At 49.3% G+C, this 16,364-nt stretch overlaps 2 protein-coding genes across 3 annotated transcripts; both read left to right on the top strand.

Annotated features, from left to right (window-relative positions):
• Positions 1–3,374: 3,374 nt before the first annotated feature.
• On the top strand, positions 3,375–10,902 carry mrps17 (mitochondrial ribosomal protein S17). Of its 2 annotated transcripts, XM_053847915.1 has the most exons (4): positions 3,375–3,439; positions 3,524–3,596; positions 9,191–9,322; positions 10,473–10,902. In XM_053847915.1, exons 3-4 carry the CDS (start codon positions 9,200–9,202, stop codon positions 10,794–10,796), a joined length of 447 nt encoding a protein of 148 aa, XP_053703890.1. In that variant the 5' UTR covers positions 3,375–3,439; positions 3,524–3,596; positions 9,191–9,199; the 3' UTR covers positions 10,797–10,902. The 2 variants fall into 2 exon arrangements, with proteins under 2 accessions (XP_053703890.1, XP_053703888.1); XM_053847913.1 differs by lacking the exons at positions 3,375–3,439; positions 3,524–3,596 and adding an exon at positions 8,709–8,983 and having other exon boundaries at positions 10,473–10,895.
• Positions 10,903–11,207: 305 nt separating this feature from the next.
• LOC128748869 (protein NipSnap homolog 2-like) lies at positions 11,208–16,014 on the top strand. The gene is made up of 10 exons (XM_053847912.1): positions 11,208–11,429; positions 12,406–12,530; positions 12,596–12,641; positions 12,711–12,805; positions 13,278–13,348; positions 13,418–13,558; positions 13,625–13,656; positions 13,934–14,028; positions 14,579–14,662; positions 15,351–16,014. The coding sequence occupies exons 1-10, from the start codon at positions 11,338–11,340 to the stop codon at positions 15,413–15,415; spliced, it is 846 nt and encodes a 281-aa protein (XP_053703887.1). The 5' UTR covers positions 11,208–11,337; the 3' UTR covers positions 15,416–16,014.
• The last annotated feature ends 350 nt before the right edge of the window (positions 16,015–16,364 follow it).

Genomic DNA, 16,364 nt, shown 5'->3' on the forward strand with positions numbered 1-16,364 from the left:
CCACCTGAGAACCATGACTGAGCTGAAATGTTTTATTGCTTCTCTTTCAGCTCTGGCTTTGTTCCTAAGCTCAGAGTGGTGCAGTGAAATCACCCGGAGAGCAGAACCTGTGCTGCACGTCTGAAGCGGAGGTCACCTGTTGGTTGGAGCTGGAGTTGAAGAGGATGTTCTCCACGTCTTCCTCTGTCTGGAGTGTGAGACTCAGGTGCTGCAGTGGCTGTGACTGCTGATATTCAGAGGCTTATTCTGTGGCTGTCATCATGACGGTGAGCTTCACCATCTGATGCTGTGTATTAAGGTTGGCGTGCAGCGGACCATTGTGTTTGATCAAGTCAGCTTTATTCAAGTGATTGACAGCTAAGTTTCATCATTTGTGGTTATATCGTTGTTTATTGTATTTGCATGTTTAGCCCAGCTCTAATGTTTCCTGTGCGGAAGTTAGTTGTGATGGGTAAACAAGGCATCATAAAGCGTTTTGACACAATGACACACTGTGTTGTCACTCAATACTGACACCTGCATTACATTAAGACATGAAGAATCCCTGCAGGCCACCAACTGGACAGACTGAACTGACACTGACTTGATGACCTGCTGTATACAATAACATCATTGAAGGAAAAGAGTTTTAGTTCCAAAACAAAGTCTTTCATGAGCTAAATTTGCCAGCAGCAACTCGGCTGCAACCGGAATAGATCCCAAGCTTCCGTTGACATGGCCGAAGGCTTCGGTCACTATACCACTGTCGTTTGTTCTTCCTCAGCCATCATCATCATCATCGGGGGTCACCTTCACCCTGCCCTGGTGCCCCTTGAAGTTCAGCACTGTGCTCCTCTTCTCCAGCTCCATCCTCCTCTCCACAGGTCCCAACCATCTGTCCCCTCTGACTTCGTCATTCAGCCCAGTCCTGAAGCCAGTCTGTCATGAATGCCTTCATCGGTGTGACTGACAGCTGGAACTACCTGACTTCCTTCATGGCTCGGTGAGCACGTCCAGGGTATCACTGAAACAAACAAGGCAGCCAAGTGAGGGGAGTGAGTTTGCCGTAGACCTCATGTCTACTCAGCGTTTAGCTAACGTCTGCTGCCTATGTTTGGCGCCTGTCATTAGTCGCATGCTTTTTTTTCTTTCAGATGTGAGTGGCAGACGGCAAACATCAGAGGGGGGGGTGAGCGTGGAGGTGCGCCCCAGACTCTCAGAGACACAGCTGGCAAGTGCACTAGATTCAGCTTGATAGCGTGGTCAAACACGCGCTGTGTTTGTGTTGCATTGCTTGACTACAGCAGCGGTGGAATTCACAACATTACTGTTGGCTGTTTTCTACCGTCGCTCTGACACACCTCGGTGGACCTCAGCCATTGTTAATATTAATGTTTAGAGACGTTTGATTGGACAAATATTTTCTGTAGTGACTCACACGTCTGTGCTGCTGAATAAGGCTTTGCTTTAAACGTCGACGGACTGCTGTCAGTGCAGGTGCGGGTGGAGTCAGCCGGATACTGTGTTGATAGCTCAGCTGCTAAGGTTCACACGGCTGCTTCCCCTCGGCCTTAGGACTGTTGCATTTGTGACCAGCCTTTGTTGTTTGTGGTTTATTTTGTAGTTATTTTATTTTATTATGATTATTACTATTATTATGTTTTTGACAAAGCACTTTCCTAGTTGGTGGATCCCTACTGAGCGTGGCAATAAATCTCATTCTGATTCTGATCACCTGTCTCTTCCACTCCACGGGTTCTTCTTCTGTCCAGTTGCTCTGTGAGACGCTACTACTTCATCTTAACCTAACCAAACTACTTCCAAACTCCTTCCTGATCTTGTTGCTCATCGCTTCTACTGACATGAGCGTCTTCAACTCTGACTCATCTGGGTTTCTGGGTTCCAAACCCCCAACATCACTGAAGTCTTCTCTCAACATTGACCTGTGAGTCTGTGAAACCCAGAAAGTTACAGTTTTCATTGTTAGATTTTACCGTTAACAATGGCCTCTCTGGTCTGTCCAACGGTGGGAGATAGGTTTGGTATACAGCCAGGTGTTGAGCTTAAGAGAGGAGAGACATCACAGAGGACTTTATCTTCACAGCCGGTGGTTCACTCTGCAGTGAAGTTCATGCTCCTGTCACATTCTCCATGTTTCAAACTGCTGTCAGCCGTGACAACGCTGGATGGATGGAGAGTTAAGTTGCCTGTTCCGAGCAGAACCGTTCCCATGACTCATTGCTTCTCCTCAGCTCTGCGAGGAGACTCCCTGGAGGGTTAAAGCAACACAAGTGTAGAGTAGGAGCTTAAACACAGCGCCGCGCGTCGCTCATTCATCAGCTGCGGATGAAGGTCTGAGGATGATGCTGCTCTGCTGCGTGAGAAATGAGTTTGTCAGGGAGGTGAAGAGTCCATGAGCTGTGTGTGTGTGTCCAGGGTTGTTGCCTCTACTGATGAGTTAGTGTTTGTCTGAGCACTCCCGACTTGATTGTGTTTAACTCAGAGTTATGAGACCTGAACTCACTCGCCGAAGTCACATGCGGCTCCAAACGCTGGCCGGGTTCCTGCGCCACCACACCCTGCTCAGTCAGTCCGTTGATGGGAACAACTCCAGATCAGACTGGATTCCCGAACATCTCTCCTGGTGCTGAGGTCATTCAGCTCCTTGTTCGGCAGATCATCACTCATCTGGGCCTCGGCGTGACTGGCTGGTCTCTGACGTCACTCGCCGCTCGGGAGCCTCGTGCTGACATCACAGATGAGCTCCACCGAGATGATGTTTGGAACTGGTACGGGTGTCAGAGATGAGCCCGGCGTCGCGTCCAACAAAACTCCTCTTTTGAATTTCTCAAGTTCACAGTTCCCCGATTTATGTATTCATTTTCATGTAGTTCAAATACTGCACAGTTCCACAGTACCTCTAATTATAGTAGTAATTATTGACATAATGACATACTGTGTCACTGAACACTGACACCTGCTGGACATTAAGAATCCCTGCAGGCCACCAACTGGACAGACTGAACTGACACTGACTTGATGACCTGCTGTAAACAATAACATCATTGAAGTCTCTGCATTCATTATTATTCCATCTCTTTAAATAATGGGATTCAATTCTACATTGAAATTAATTTGAATTGGAATGGAACAAGTCGAAAATCTGAGACACACTGGGTAAAGATTGACATGTCTATCAGCAGCGTATTATACTTATGAGTGTTTTTTTAAAGAATCATATAAAATTATAGATTTAGATTTTTGTTGCATTTTTGCGTCGTCATTAACATTCATTCGTGTCAAACGTTTTAAGATCCATAACTCTTGTTTTAAAGTGTCTTGTGCCTTGAGCGTTGACCTTCCTGTCATCTCCAGGTCACTCGGCCTCTGGGTCCTCCTCACATGATGCTTCACAGCCTCCCGGCGTATCAGAGCCAGTCAGGACGGAGTGAACACAGCGGTACCGACACACACACACACACTACAACTGTGCTGAGACGCTTGAGTTGGCACCCAAACTGTTTGACTTGCTGCTTTATTGCAGCCTGAACTACTGTGAGAACGACGCAGTGACATGTTCCCTGCGAAGTTAATGACTAAACCCGCCGCTTTTAGAGGTGAGAAAGTCATGTGCTCCACATTGGAAATGTGTCTGATGTGTTTTGTATTGAACTGGTGGCTTGAGTCAGTCTGAAGCGAGGCAGAGACAGTCATGCGGGGGGGGGGGTGTCTGAAGGTCATGGATGGAGGAATCATCTGCCAGGTTTCTTACCAGTCAGCCATGCAGACTAGACTTGACTCAACTGTAAAAATGGCTTTGATGGTTGCAGTGCATTATGAGACATTTGGGTTGGATGAGTGGGCATTTATGTGTTCAATTCATCCATGAAAGATAACTGCTGACCAATGGATCAGTGCTTTGTGGCAGTTCAGCTGACCCTTCCAGTCACACTGGCTGTTGCATGTCGCGCCTCTGACCTCAAGCTGCTTCCCTCACTGACCTCCTGCTCCATCACCGCGTCCCACGTAGCAGCCCCATCCTCTCGAACTGAAGTTTGAAGTGACTCTGAAGTCATTCATGCTACCACGTTTTACATTTGAACTCACAGTGCTTTGTACAAAGGAAAACTGTTGCTGAGCCAAAGTTTCGGGACAGTGTGGTCTGGGTTGCACTTCCCTGCTGACTGCAGGCAACAGTCATAACTGCATAGTCTGATAGCTCTGCGAGGAAGGCCCTGCATCAAGTGCGAGCACTGCCAGCACATTCCTTGGCGATGACTCATCGGCCTTTGTAACCCGTCCAAAAATGCTACAGGAGAGTTTTAAAGAAGCGAAAACACAAAGACGTTGGACAGCCGGGCCAAAGTGTCAGTCAAGCGTTTGGCGAGCCCAGCACCAGTGCCGCTTGTGGTACCTGCCTTCCCCCGGCTCCGCTCCTCCGGACCATACATAGAGTCAGAACCAGCAGCAGCCAGACGGAATACAAATAAAGAGCGTAGCCGTCTTGGCAGCTGTCATGTGACCGAGATGCCAAACCTTGAGAGTCAACCGAGAAAACAAAGGTAATGAAGTTACCGTAATCTTTTTATGGACAGGAGAGTCTGGCCTGCAGGGCCATTAATCACAGGCAGTGACAGGAAGCATGCGCTCGCTGGAGACTGAGCTGGAGAGCAGTGGTTTCAGTAAGCCGTCTTCTTCACCTCTCTCCATCGTGCGCCCTCGCCACACATCTGCTCTTCATGTCCTCTTCTATCTCACCCATGAACCTCTGTGCTCGTCTCCCTCTCCGTCTCTTGCCCTGTGCTGCCAACATTCCTGGTCCAACATGTCCCCGAAACCTCCTCTCCACCTGAGTCTGTCCTCCTTCTGATCTGGGACTCTGCTGCCGGTCACCGATCACATGGATTGACAATGAATTTGTCATCAAAATGATGAGAACTTCTGAGTACATAATGTGAAAACATGAACTTTAAATCATTTTAATTCAGTAATATACCTCTTCAAGGAGGCGAAAATAGAAAAACCTTGCAGAATGCAGACACTATTCTGTCAAAAGGACCCAACTGAAAAGCATTTAATTTGATGTGAGAGGTGGCGGGTGAGTCTCTAGAGACTGTGCTGTGAAGAAGCTCCACAGCAGACATGCTGCTGCTGAGTGAGCAGCCAGGAGGGAGGAGCGGACGCATCAAACCAGCAGGGCTGGTGTCACACCTGATCAGGTGTTGTGATCGGAAGTGACAGGTAGTGATCGGCATTCACAGATCACACTGAGATCAGCTGATCATCGGAGCGTCCCTAGTCCGTCCTAACTTTCTCTCCAAACTTCTCCACACGTCTCTCTCACAGGCTGGTTTCTACTCTTGTCCTTCCTGGTCTCTTCTGAGCATCTTCCACTCTGACTCTTCCTGCTCTGCTTCCTGTCTTCTGCACCGTCTGCGCAGACGATGACCATGTAGCCAAGCAGATTCCATCACCAGTGTTGTGTTTGTAGCTGTTCACTGTGAGTGATCCGTCCCAGTCGAGCAGCACGACACTCCTTGCATGGACGTCCCTCGCTTCGGGATGAATTTCTCCATCTTATCTGGGGTTTATAGCCAACACAATGATCTCATGGCATCGTGGGAAATGTCTATCTCCCTTTAATTTAACCGTGTTTGTTATGACTGAGATAAAGTGGTGTCGGGATTGCTCGACAGAGTGGGGCCATCTTTGTTGTGGGATTGCTGCGGGAGTGGATGGAGCGTGAAGCCAGTCCTCAGTGGATCCGTGAGCGAGCTGGGAAAACCACCTGTTTGACTGACAGATTTGGGCCCTGTGTGGCAGCTCGGCTCAACAGGAACCGGTTTATGGCCGCGTTCTCCAGTGGTGGTCGGGGCTGCTCCCTAGAATCAAGACACCATCGACCCTGAAGACAAGCTATGACCCAGTTTGAGCCTCACATTCCACACATTTTCATTATAGTATAGTGAAGTAAAAGCAGATTCTTTTTTGCCTAGAAAAGACAAGCGTTTGTACACGACAGAGGCCACATCGGTCAGAACCTGCCTGCAGTGATGTCTTCCTGCAACTAGGGCCTTTAACCGCCTTTTTCTGTCGCTTTATTTTGGGACACGTCACTGTCTCAAAACACACTGTCAGATGTATGAAAAGCGCTGAGTAAGCGTCACATCCCACTCCTGACACCACTCTTCATGGCCTGGCCTTGAACCTGGTGCAAAACTGCTGCCATCCAGGTCGTCCAGTTGAAACTTGTTTTCTCCCTCTGTGTTTTCAGCCGTCACCTGTTTGGTTGAGCTGTCGTGAGTCCAGGTTGGGTCCTCCTCACCGTGAGTCTTGGGGTCAGCGTTCTGGCTCGCAGAGGAGAAGTGGCGTGCGGTCGATACCTGAACTGACCTGTAGCTAACGCTCTGGCACGGCGGCGTTTGCCGTGACGAGTTCATGTGAAACACATTAGCGAGAGGACTCGTCGCCGCCGCGGGATTAAAGATCGCACGACTGGTTCACACGCGGTGACACCCTCACACACAGCAGTCGCCCTGGCAGGTATTGTCAGCCACGCTGCGGTGACCTGCGCCGGGCAAGGCGTCTGATGCTTCCTTCACCAGCAGTATTGTGTTACCGGCCTTCCAGTGGAAGGTCAGTCAGAGATGAAGTCACTGCCGCGGGAATGTCGCTGAATCCCTCTTGACTTGGATGTTTAATTCACAGCACATTAACAAAAGTGATCCCACATTGTTACCTATGACCTACTTCCACGGTTCACGTGTGTCAACATGCGGCCCCGGCGTCTTTGATCTGGATGTGTGTCAGGAGGCGTCAGAGGGTGGGTCGGACGAGACAGTCCCTCTGATCAGCTGTGTTGAGTCGTGTATTCAGAACTTCCATCTGTCCTCACCAGCGCCAATGTCTGCCTGCTGTTTTAGCTTCACTCTTCACCTACTGCTCCATCTATCTGGGATCATAATTTTGTCCTCACACTGTCAGTCATGTCAAATTCTTCTTGTGACTCCAGACTTCATTCCAGCACACATCGACTGCTTTCTGTCTGAAAGTTTGGTTCTACATTTCTGTCTAGCACCAGCTGTGGAAACCTGTCACTGACGTTCCTCACGTCCTGCCGTCGCCGGAATGTTGTGAATGGTCGACCGTGTCCTACAACATGAACATGGTTTACCAAATGGTTCACCAAACCAATTGAGATGATCAGCGCCGATGCAAGAGCCCCTGAGGAAGGCCATCTCCAAGTAATCATCCCCAGCTCTGTTTGGGTTTTGACTGCAGTTCAAAAGGGGAACACGTTTTGTTGGCTTTGCACTAAATCCCCCGCTAAAGTCAACACCAGGCCATGACTCACCGGCCTATCGCAGCCGAGACACAAGTGGGCCAGGCTTCTCTGTCAGATCTGGATGCTGAGGCTGGATCTCATACAAACCTCCAGCATCTGTGAAGGAATTCCTGGATAGTCAGATAAAGGTCGCGGCCAAGTGCTTTAAAACCATGCTATCTGTAGAATAATAGCTGATAAAGGCCACTTCCTTATCGGTGAAAACATTCAATCCGAGTCGCGCAGAGCCGCACCGCTGCGTTCTGTCACCGCTCAGATGGAAGAATTCACACGTGCAGTAATCTTCAGGCAAATGTTTGAACATGGGTTCTGGCTGTGTTTTACTGACCCACTTGATAAGTGCTGGAGTGTTTCGCGCTGGTCAGTGAGGCTGGATTTGCTGGATGACTATCATGCCACGGATGAACGGACACCGTTTGTACTGGACAAATCTGACCCACTATAAGCAGGAGAAGGTGCCGGTGGCCGCGGCTGTGCCTGTGTGACGGATCTCTGTCAGGTGAAACGTTACCCCCTCATGTAGGACGACAGACTGCAGCTGGGCGATGGTGTAATGCTGGCAATGCTTGGTGTACCAACGCTGCACTGCCTTAAATGGAAAGCAGACTCGCAGCAGCAGCAGGTTTTGATTAAGGGCAGGTTCTGCAGCTGATCCCGAGCCACGAGTCCTGATCACGCTGCGTCGTGTGTTGAGCATTTCACTCCGGCTACGCCACTCAGATGACCAGGGGAGTCACACACGGCGGCTCATGAAGCAGATAATCCAGGGATCTGGGAGCCTGGACGGAGTCCACGCAACGCTGGACCTGCTCTTAGTCTGAAGAACGTGTGAGGAAATCCACTCGGAATTCTTCGAATGTGATACTTGCGTCATCATTTCTTCAGTGCTGTATTTTTAGCTGCAGTCAAGTGGGGCTTCTAATGAGGGAGTTGAGATTGTAGCTACAAAACAGTTTGGAACTAGACGCTCCCACTACAGCTGGAGGATCTGAGGGCTTCCCAAGTCAGAGTACAGATTCAGCCTCCTCCAAATCACAGGCGTCTGCCTCTTGTGTCTGTCAGACATCACTGCAGTGAAGCAGCTGGATGAATGAGACGCACAGAAATGGCCTCAGTAAACTAGCAACCTTTCAGTCCAGGAATACTCTTCCACTTGACTATCAAACTCAGTGTGAGTCACTTCGGACACGGAGGGACTCGAGTGACTCGATGCTTCCACCTGCTGGCTTAATCTGGTAACATTCAAACGAGTTTGAGGTGGAGAAAGTGCATTACTGTTGAATAATTATCACTCTGTTATGTGCGTAACAGTATTATATAAGATAAGATCAATACAGAGGGAAATGATTGACGAGTATAATTGTCTAATAAATGAAAATGCAAGGTTGTCTCTCACTCTATCTCTGTGAGTCAAATCAATAGTTGTTTTTATAAGTGTTTTTACCTTGGGTCAATGTTTGGGGTGAATAGTTAGAATAGAGTAGAGGGAAAGAGAGAAACCAAACCCAAGGTGCGTTTCTTCTTCCGACCACGCGGGGCAGTGTCCTGCGTTCCTTCGGTGACACCTGCATGACAATGACATCAAAGAAGAGTGGAGAGACGCGCATGGCGTTGTGCGGGAGGATGTGACCTTCTGCTGGTTTATTTTATTGAGGAACAGTAAGTAATTATTCTGTCTTGGTTCTGGCAGGCCAGTCAGTGTCTATAACGAGTGAGCGTTAGCCTGCTTCTCCGGCCGCCGCTTGGATACGCCGTCGTCCTGTAGAGCAACCCACCGTTGTTGACGTTATAAAACATGAACAGAAGGCTGATGCGGTTCTGAGCGAGTGGTGGCACTAATGTCTGTGTTGGCTGGTGTGGTTTTAGGTCAGCAGGATGTCGGTGGTCAGGTCGTCCGTTCATGCCAAGTGGATCATCGGCAAGGTGATCGGGACCAAGATGGCTAAAACGGCCAAAGTGAGGGTGACGCGGTTGGTGCTGGACCCCTACCTGCTGAAGGTGAGCTCCGTCAGAGGGGCCTCGGGGCTGGTCCCGCTTTACACAAACCCGACTCTGCCATCCACTGGCAGCACCTTGTTGATGGCTGGATCCAAGTGTTCGGAGGTGTCACGAATAATGGCTTGTCGGCTTCAGTATGTTCAGTGAAGCCACAGTGTGCTGAGGCTTCGCTGCTTCCAATGCAGAAAACCTATGGTTTGTTTACCGCACAAACCAAAGGCAAAGCATGGTTGTTGAATTCTTCTGCATTTGGTAAACAACCACTGTTTTTCAAGCAGTGTGCCGGGACTACACCAAAAACAAATGTTTTGTCAGCTCCTACTTATCTGTACAGTACTCCATATTTAACGTGCGACCAAATGTTCCTTAGCTTCCAATTTGAAGGAAATACATTCAAAAATTCAGTTTAGTTTATTTGGAAATTGTCAGCTATTAGAAGAAGAATTTAAGAAATGAAACACCAGAAAATCATTGAGATTGGACCTACGTGTGTTAGGATTTGTCAAATAATAATTAACCTTTTATTTTTGCTATTTCCTGTTATGGCTGGGAATAAAGTGCTGAAGGACTTTAAGAGGTTAATTGTGATTAATCAATTACTGTCAAAAACATGGGGCCAAATAACGCAGATTAATCGTGAATTCACAGGGAGCGTTTTGCAGTTGCCAGTGGACCATGTGCACAGAGGTGCTTCTGGGAAAAATGAGCTGCTTCCCTGTGTCTGGCTGGGAGCAATGACGTCACATGAGGCAGTTGTGTTCGAATAAAAAATGTAAAAATAAATTCAATGACACTTTAGGACTCTGATCTTCAGGCAGTGACAAATAAAAGCCCACAATGAAGTCCTCATTTACTGTACTCCAGTTTAATCCGATGGCAACTGCCTGGTGTGACGCCGTCGCCACCCGCTGGACGCAAGTGAGCGTCTGCTTTTCTCCAGGAGCCTCTGGTCCACTAACGTGATGTCATCACCAAAACGTCCTGATTTCACTCATCACTGTAGCACTTGATGTTTAAGCTTTTGTGTTTGGACTCACCTGAACTTGAATCATTCTGGTGTGAACCACTGAAATGCCACGCATGTAACTGTCATTCTATTTTAGTTATTTCTTCATTGAAACGGATCCAAACCTGTCTGTCCTCCACACAGTACTACAACAAGAGGAAGACCTACTTTGCCCACGATGCTCTGCAGCAGTGCACCATGGGAGATATTGTCCTCCTGAAGGCTCTGCCTGCTCCACGCTCCAAGCATGTCAAGCACGAACTCGCTGAAATCGTCTACAAAGTGGGGCGGGTGGTCGACCCCCTCACTGGCAGGAGGGTCGCAGGGACTGAGTTTCTGGAGTCTTTGACCGACCTTGCGGATGAGGTCAAGGTCGAAGACGCACTGTCAGGAAAGCTGGGAGAGCTGAGCGTCTCTGGAGCCCCTGGTGGAGCCGACGCCCCTCCAGCAGCGACGCCGGCTCCGTAGCAGCTCACCTGCTCCTGCTGCTTCACACAAGACTTGGGGACTGGTTGCAGTGTGTTTTCAATAAAGCACCTGGTGAATTTGTTAAGTACTAGTGGTCTGTTTTAGACTTGTTTTCTCTTTTCCTACCTCGATCTGGATGCGTTCTGTTCGCTGACAGTGATGACAAACATTCTGACTCCAAATAAGAAACAAAACATGAATCAGTGAGGTTGTTTGTGTACAAGTGATTTCATTGTGCGGTTGGTTAAACTATCTCTGCTTCAGAAAATGGCGCTTTTATCTGGATACATTCATCTTTCCGTTCACAGTTTTGCATTTCTAATACTTCCTGACTGCGCCTGGTCCTTGTTTTCTTGAAGGGTTAGGGTCAGTCATGTGACTTGCCCGTTGAACGCAGAGCCCACCCGATCACGTGCCGCCACCGTCTGGATCTCGTCGATCAAAACGGAACCTCGTGATGTGATGCCCAAGTGTGTTAAGTGGCTCGCATCACGAGGCGAGAGACGTCAGCATCTCCCCGCAGCAGCTGTCAACCAGCAACATGGCGACCCGAGTCCTTCACAGACTGAGCGCCGGCGTCAGACTCGGCCCGACGGGGCTGAATGCAAGCGGGCAGGCCCACCTTATCGCAAGGTCGGAGTTTTGTTCAACTCGGCAACCTTGCCTTTGCAGGGGAATCTAGCGAACTTTCGACCGAAGTCCGATAGAGTTCCACGCCAATGACAAACTCTGGAATGCTAGGCGGCTAAGCTAACGTTGCGTTCATGGTCTCTTGTTACATCCCGTCAGCTGGCGGCGTGAGGACTCGGACTTGTGTTGCAGCCAGCGTTTTCCACTCTTCTCAGTCTTGCATTTTGGCGTCATTGTCTTCTTTAAGTTTTAAACTAAATTCCAGGTCAAGGTCAAGTTGTCGATGTTTATATCGCCACTGCTCAGGTGACAAGTCTCTGAGCGAATGTCGTCCCTGAAACACTCATATAACAACTGGGAAGTTTATAAAACGGCTTTTGTTGCGTGTGCTCATCAGAGGGTCTGTTCAATTCAAGCAGATAACCGTCGTAAGTTCCGGCCGTGTGCGGTTCGACGCCCTCCTGCTGGCCGGATGACACTGGTGCAGCAGTCGTGGTCAAGATAGACACAGACAGGAAGTGAGTCTGTTCCCTGGCTGGCTCAGACTCTACTCACTGTCACGCTCTGTGTCCTGTCGTGTGCACACACAGCCTCCTTTACTCACTGCCTTTACCTGCTGCCGTCTATGTGGTAAAGCCAAACCTCTGACCTGTGACCCCGCTGACCCCAGACCACTGCCCTCAGCAACACCAACACAACCAGCTCAGTTTCTCCGGCACTCACACCTACCTATGTCGGGTGACTGTGGGAGGAAAGCAGAGATCCTAGGGGAAGCAAGAACACGTGGCATGTTAGAGAAACTGACCCCTTCTCAGGTTCTTGGACTCACAGTTGTGCAAATGTGGTCAGCAGGAAGTGGTGCCAGGAGACCAGGGGGAAATGGAGAAGCTGTGGGGACGGTTGATCAACGCTGGCGACCCCGGCGGGCAGAATATGAAAGTCATTCACAGGCGGGTGTTGATCGTGTGCTGCCCCACAGGAGCATATCGGGCCCTCAGGACAGCTGGTTCAAATCCTTGTTCGTCAGGAAAGTGGACCCGAGGAAGGACGCTCACTCCCACCTGCTGGCCAAGAAGGAGATCAACAATCTGTACAAGATTCAATGTAGGTGGCGTCTTTACAGCCAAAGCAAAACGCTCTTCCTGTTGATCATTGTTTCCCCTCCTCAGTTCACAACGTCAAGCCAGAGTGCCTGGATGACTACAACGAACTCTGGTGAGGACCCTCTCATCTCCGTCAAATGTCGCCTCATCCTTCTCTTTCATAACGTTTGACTCTGCTTAGTGAGAAGGTTTTGCCTTCCATTCACGCCGACCCGGAATATCCCTGTGAGCTGGTGGGAACCTGGAACACCTGGTATGGAGAGCAGGACCAGGCAGGTAGGAGCCACTTAATAGGGCCGGATCAGGGGCCGCTGAGGGGCCACATCATTCAGTCATGTGGTGAGGGCCAGGGTAACTTCAACTGTTGCTGCCGAACGAGGTATTTTTCATTGGAAGAAAAGTGTAATTGCATCATTATATGATATGGATTATTGATATTTCATTTAAAGACACTATTTCAAGGTGTTTAAAAAAAAAAAATCAATTTATTTTGTGGAACAAACTGAACTGACAATATAAACATCAGCCATTATAAGAATGGAATTGAAAGAGTTTTAGAGTTTGAAAAATAATGGCGAGCACAGATGAAAAGCCTCAGAGGAGAGCGCCGCCGCCGACTGACGTGTGTATTTGAAATGAAGTCTGGACCGACCTGCGCCTCGTGCTACTGTAACTCAGACTGGCGTTCTGCGGATGATTCGCAGCACTGGTGCTGTCAAAGTTGCTGAGTCGTCCTTGTGTTTGGCAGTTCACCTGTGGAGGTACCGGGGAGGTTACCCCGCCCTCACTGAGGTCATGAATAAACTGCGGCAGAACAAGGTGAGCCGACCTTGTGACCCTCTGACGCCCGCCGATCCGCCCTCTGACCGCACGGCTCTGTCACTGCAGGACTTCATGGAATACAGACAAGAGAGGGGCAAGATGCTGCTGTCCCGCCGGAACCAGCTGCTTCTGGAGTTCAGCTTCTGGGACGAGCCCGCGCCCCGAGCCGGCCCCAACATATACGAGCTGCGATCCTACCAGCTGAGGGTGAGTCCCCCTGCCACCTCAGCCAGTCAGACGCCACGCTTCACCCTCTGCTTCTGTCCACCTCAGCCTGGGACCATGATCGAGTGGGGCAACTACTGGTACGTGGGAGTGGCGCCACCTGTCTGCGGGAGGACTTGACGTGCGACTGAGCCCAGCTCACTCTTGGCTTCAGAGCTTGAGTGGTCGGTACTGTGGTCTGCACGGCTGCCGAGCACGTCTCTCACCCCATCGGCTTGACAAACTAAATTCTCCTGATTCCGGCTCCCGAGAGTCTCCATTGTCAATCCGGTCTAATTGGGTTTGATGTGGATCTGAGCTCACGCACGCTGTCACGTCGATGATGTCACTGCAGTGATGGTCTGCTGTCGCCTGCAGGGCTCGGGCCATCGAGATCCGCCAGCACAACCAGGAGGCGGTGGGAGGCTTCTTCTCTCAGATCGGGAGTCTGTACACGGTTCACCACCTGTGGGGTGAGCGCAATGTTGTCGCCAGTCGTGTTAACAGCGCTCGCGTGGCCTCCATGTGTAGACGCTGAACACAACCTGGAGCAATGACGTCACAACCTGCTGCACAGTGACTTTAACTGTCCAACGTTTTGTTACGGTTTAGGTTGACTTGAGGTACCGACCAGTCTTCCACTGATGTCTTTATTTCTCATGTCAAGTTGCTGTGGACTCAGATTTTTGGTGAAAAACCACAACAGGACATCTACACAACCACACATCAAATCACATCCCAAACATTTCCCTTAAAAACTCAGGAGAAGTTAAACAGACTCAAGCTCTTGCCTTCAGCTCCAACTTGGTTCCAAGCTATCACATGACACATACGTCACCTTTTCTCCCCTCAGTGACTTCAAATGACTTTACAGGGGGCGCCAGGTCCAAGTAAACGCCTTAGCTTGCTCCCACATAGATGCAGGTACAAGAAATCAAAACATTCAGACGAACCCAAAATGATGACAGACCATAGTGTCCAGTTGCACTCGAGCTTCACGCGTGTTTCTCATGTGTCCTGCAGCCTACAAGGACCTGCAGTCCAGAGAGAACATCCGGAACGCAGCCTGGCAGCGCGAAGGCTGGGACGAGGTGGTTTACTACACAGGTACGATGGAGAAAGAGATTGTTGGGAACAGTGGGAGGAGAGTGTTGGTGAGGCGCTACACCTGTAGCTGCATCCCCTGAGGTCCTCATGCCACTGAACATGTGAAGCAGAGCAGGGCCGCGTTGAGGCCCAGTCTCTTGACGCTGACGTGCGACTCAAACATGAAACCTGTGAGATCAGTACTCCGTCCTGCATGTGAGGTCACCCGACCTGGCAGCTTGTTTTAGAGGTTCTGTCGCCACCTGGAGGTAGAGTTGGGAACAGACAGATGTGCAGCCAACTGCGACGGTGAATTAGGGCCTGACACACACACACAAAATAAAAATAACATTACGTGATGTCACGATTTTAACCACATACTACTGCTACAACGTTAATCTCGTAATATTACAACTTTAGTCATTATTACTACTACGACATTAATCTCGTAATATTACGACTTTAATCACATACCACTGCTGCAACATCAATCTTGTAATATTATGAGATTAATATCGTAAAATCACATACTACTATTATTTATATATATCCTGGAGTCCTGGAGAATAATCCCATTCTATAATTCCCATGTTTTATCCCTTGTGTGTTTTGGGTATGTGTGCAGGGAATATGGTGCTGTTTTTTCTCAGAATGGAGGCGACTGAGACTGAAGACTGCTTGACTCTGTGTTCTGTGTCTCTCTGCTCAGTTCCTCTGATTCAGCACATGGAATCCAGGATAATGATTCCCATGAAGAACTCTCCGTTAAAGTAGCTGGGAGGAGGAGCTGCGGCCGACTGACCCGAGGGCCCAGCCGCGGATCAGCACATCCTCTCCGATTTCTCCGTCTTACGTCTCTGTCTGATTCTGGGAAAGGTCACGATGATTGACAGGCCTGTGTTTGCTACTCCAGTTACTGTCTGGCGCTGGGCTCCTGGTCCGATCTCAGCGGCCCAGTCCTTCATGGTTCTGTTCTGGTACTGATTATTAATCCGTCATAAAGGCAGTAGTTTTCTACGCGTCGAACCGGATGCTCAGTTGAACTGCTACAGGTGGGGACCAGCGTCGACGGACGCTCGCCGCCAACACGTCCATGCTCTCACATCAAAGGTAAACTCCAGCGAGCTTCCGTGCGTCGGTCCCACTCCACTCACGGTTACTCTTCTGTAATCAACTGATGCTTCCTGGCTTTGACCCAAACAAGCAGTTACTGAGAATACTGGGTTTTCAATGTTACTGAGGTCGTGCTTTACAGTTGGGTGTTGGAACGCTGTAGGGGTGCTGTTAGTCCAGTGCGATATCAATGTGAGATTCAGTGCTTTATTAATGATAGTTTGTGTAAATATAGAATTCAATTTTCAATAAAAACTGGAAGTCTGATTTGTTTTATTTTGCTTTGTGGGTGTGGAGAGACACTGATTTACGGATGTGTTCATTTCTGATGGAGTGGAGTAATAATACAGTTTGGATTGCGTCATGTCGAATAATTCAGGTTCGCGTGTGGCGTTAGTTACATTCGCACATACTGTATTTCGACGTAAAACCCGATGATTTGTGAAGAAAACGCATCCCATGCCTTCAAAGTAGCCACTCGTGGTGACGCAGACGTAAGGTCGAGTGCGTCATTGTGCTGCTTTTGCAGACAGTCGGATATGAACGTTTCTAAGCGAGTCTCGCACTCACGTAGGTGGCTTCTTCCCCTACATGTGCCCGGCTAGTCCTC

Source organism: Synchiropus splendidus, chromosome 17, assembly GCF_027744825.2.
Source record: "Synchiropus splendidus isolate RoL2022-P1 chromosome 17, RoL_Sspl_1.0, whole genome shotgun sequence".
Lineage (NCBI taxonomy): Eukaryota > Metazoa > Chordata > Actinopteri > Syngnathiformes > Callionymidae > Synchiropus > Synchiropus splendidus.

Coding starts and splice junctions, on each gene's coding strand:
- LOC128748869 (XM_053847912.1), top strand. CDS start 11,338: ATGGCGACCCGAGTCCTTCACAGACTGAGCGCCGGCGTCAGACTCGGC. Junction 12,531..12,595: donor CAATCTGTACAAGATTCAAT/GTAGGTGGCGTC, acceptor TCCCCTCCTCAG/TTCACAACGTCAAGCCAGAG. Junction 13,657..13,933: donor ATCGAGTGGGGCAACTACTG/GTACGTGGGAGT, acceptor TGTCGCCTGCAG/GGCTCGGGCCATCGAGATCC.
- mrps17 (XM_053847915.1), top strand. CDS start 9,200: ATGTCGGTGGTCAGGTCGTCCGTTCATGCCAAGTGGATCATCGGCAAG. Junction 9,323..10,472: donor TGGACCCCTACCTGCTGAAG/GTGAGCTCCGTC, acceptor TCCTCCACACAG/TACTACAACAAGAGGAAGAC.